This window comes from Malus domestica, chromosome 15, assembly GCF_042453785.1.
Source record: "Malus domestica chromosome 15, GDT2T_hap1".
Classification (NCBI taxonomy): domain Eukaryota; kingdom Viridiplantae; phylum Streptophyta; class Magnoliopsida; order Rosales; family Rosaceae; genus Malus; species Malus domestica.
In genome coordinates, this window is record NC_091675.1 from 32,621,365 (window position 1) to 32,623,926 (window position 2,562).

General features: G+C 40.4%; 1 protein-coding gene across 1 annotated transcript; it reads left to right on the top strand.

Moving 5' to 3' along the window:
- The first annotated feature begins 577 nt into the window (after positions 1-577).
- Positions 578-2,236, top strand: LOC103401629 (histone H3.3). The gene is made up of 4 exons (XM_008340344.4): positions 578-758; positions 1,277-1,425; positions 1,544-1,634; positions 1,725-2,236. Exons 2-4 carry the CDS (start codon positions 1,277-1,279, stop codon positions 1,893-1,895), a joined length of 411 nt encoding a protein of 136 aa, XP_008338566.1. The 5' UTR covers positions 578-758; the 3' UTR covers positions 1,896-2,236.
- Positions 2,237-2,562: the final 326 nt, after the last annotated feature.

The following is a 2,562-nucleotide window of genomic DNA, read 5'->3' on the forward strand; positions in this document are numbered from 1 at the left end:
AATTCTATTATTGTTACGTGAGACGGGACGGGACGGAACGGGACGAGCCGTTCCGTCTCATGTTTGATGCGCTTAAAAACTGTGGAACGGGTTGTCCCATGGGACGAAATTTGGCTGATTTTTCGTTCCACCTCTTCCCCTTGGAACGATCCGTTCCACATATGTGGAACACAAATTTATAACATTTTATGACAAAATTTCTCCTTATCTTTTTCAATATTTACATCATCTGTTCCGTCCTATTCCGTCCCGTCCCATTCCGTCATGTTCCGTCTCGTCCTGTCCCGTTCCGTCCCGTCTGCGTACCAAACGGTACTAAAAGTCACTCTACAGTATAATATTAACTTTAAAATTAAAAATTCCCACCTAACATTTTTCATTTTTGCCGGCAACTAACGGCAACGTTTTTCCCATCCAATAATTCAACTCCCCGTTTAAAACAAAATTTTGCAAAACTTCGTATCCATATGAAAATAAGTCGACCAATAGGAAGCCAGAATTAGTCATTAGGGATCCGCGTCACCAACCTAAAATCGAATCACAACCGGATATTGAAAGTGAGAAAACACAGCTACGCCCATTCATAACCGTTAGATACCACTAAGAGAAAACACACGGATAATGAATCGCATCCGTCGGATCTCCCAGAGAGTTTACAGTCGCACGTATATATACCCCTTAACCTCTTAAACGTTGGAATCTTTGGTTCATTCGAAGACGGAGAAGACCGTGATAAACAGAGCGCCAAGCAAACAAAGGTTCGAATTATGTGTTAAATTTTCAAATATTTATTTAATTTTTCTGAAGCTAAATTAGGGTTTGCTTATCGTTCTCGATTCGGTTTGCTTATGATTTTGATGTGGATTTAGGTTTTTTCTTGTCTTTTTGTTTTTTAATTGCATTATCGGAGTTTTAGTTTCTGATTTAGGGTTTACATTGCTATCGTATTTTTATGTGAAGATCTAGGGATTTGAGGTTGTTTATGGTATTTTAATGTTATGGTTTAGGGTTTTACATTGTTCGTGGTAGTCCAATGTAAAGATTAGGGATTTGGGACTGGGTCTTCTGGGTTCTTTGTTTAGTTAATATTTTGGGATTATCGGAAAACCTAAGATTTCTCTAAATGTTATTTGGATCCGTAATTGTAGCAGTTATGTTTGGTTGCTCGGGATATTTGCTTCATATTTTTGCCTGAAAAACAGAGGGTTTGCTTTTGGTAAAAAGAAAGAGTTTATGTGATTCAATGTATTGCTCTCCATTTTCTGTATGTGTTTAGATGGCCCGTACCAAGCAAACTGCTCGTAAGTCAACTGGAGGAAAGGCACCCAGGAAGCAACTTGCTACCAAGGCTGCTCGTAAGTCTGCACCAACCACTGGAGGAGTCAAGAAGCCCCACAGATACCGCCCTGGTACTGTCGCTCTTCGGTAAGTCAATTGACCCTCTTTCTTTTGTTGGTTCATAATTTTCAAATTTTATTTTGTTGATTCTTAATGGGTATGCAGTTTAGGCTGAATTATGCATTGTTTGGAATGTTTTGTGTAGTGAAATCCGTAAGTACCAGAAGAGTACTGAGCTCTTGATCAGGAAGTTGCCATTCCAGAGGCTTGTTCGTGAAATAGCCCAGGATTTCAAGGTATTATTGTTTGAGCTGTTATGGTAACTTGGTGATTTGGTTATGCTTTCAATGAATAAATGTGCTGATATGGGTTTTGTGTCTTTGCAGACTGATCTGCGTTTCCAGAGCCATGCGGTGTTGGCACTGCAGGAGGCTGCTGAGGCCTACCTTGTGGGTCTGTTTGAGGACACCAACCTTTGCGCCATCCATGCCAAGCGGGTTACCATCATGCCGAAGGATATCCAGCTTGCCAGGAGGATCAGGGGTGAGCGTGCTTAAGTGATGCGCCTGTCTTGCAACGTTGAGGGCTGTTGTTATGGCTGCAGATGGGATTGAAGGGGTGGTATGTAAAATGCATCTGTGGGCGGAAGGAGGTGTTTTTGTGGTAAATGATATAGGGGTGGGGGTGGGGGTTAGGGTTTGGTACAAGATGTAGTGAATATTATGGTTAATGCAAAAACAATCTTTTAAGAATTGCTCTTCTTTTGGTTGGTTTGTATTGTAGAATATGTGGAACCTGCGTCTGTTGGTCCAACATTTAATTTGTGTTTTTTTGTTCATTTGGTTGTCTGCGGCCTGACTGTTGAACAATATTTCGTGTAATCTAGTCTAGTTTGTTATATCTCCTTGTTCCGTTATTTGTTGTGGGCGTTGGATGATTGGTGAATAACACGTTTTGGCCTTGCATCGCATCCATATGTTCATGTTCATCAAAGATTTGTTGAATCGTTGTAACCAAGTGTCTACTCTGTGTCGTTATAAATTCGATTTCATGTCTCAAAAGTACTGCAAGGGAAGAATGTTACTGTTAGACTCTAGTACTAACACTACTGGAATATAGGGAACCGTCAAGGATGGGAAGGTCTGATTCTCCTGGAAAGTACAACTCAAAATATAAAAAAATATCACTAGTTACTGCATGTTCATTCCAAGTTCGAAGTATCAT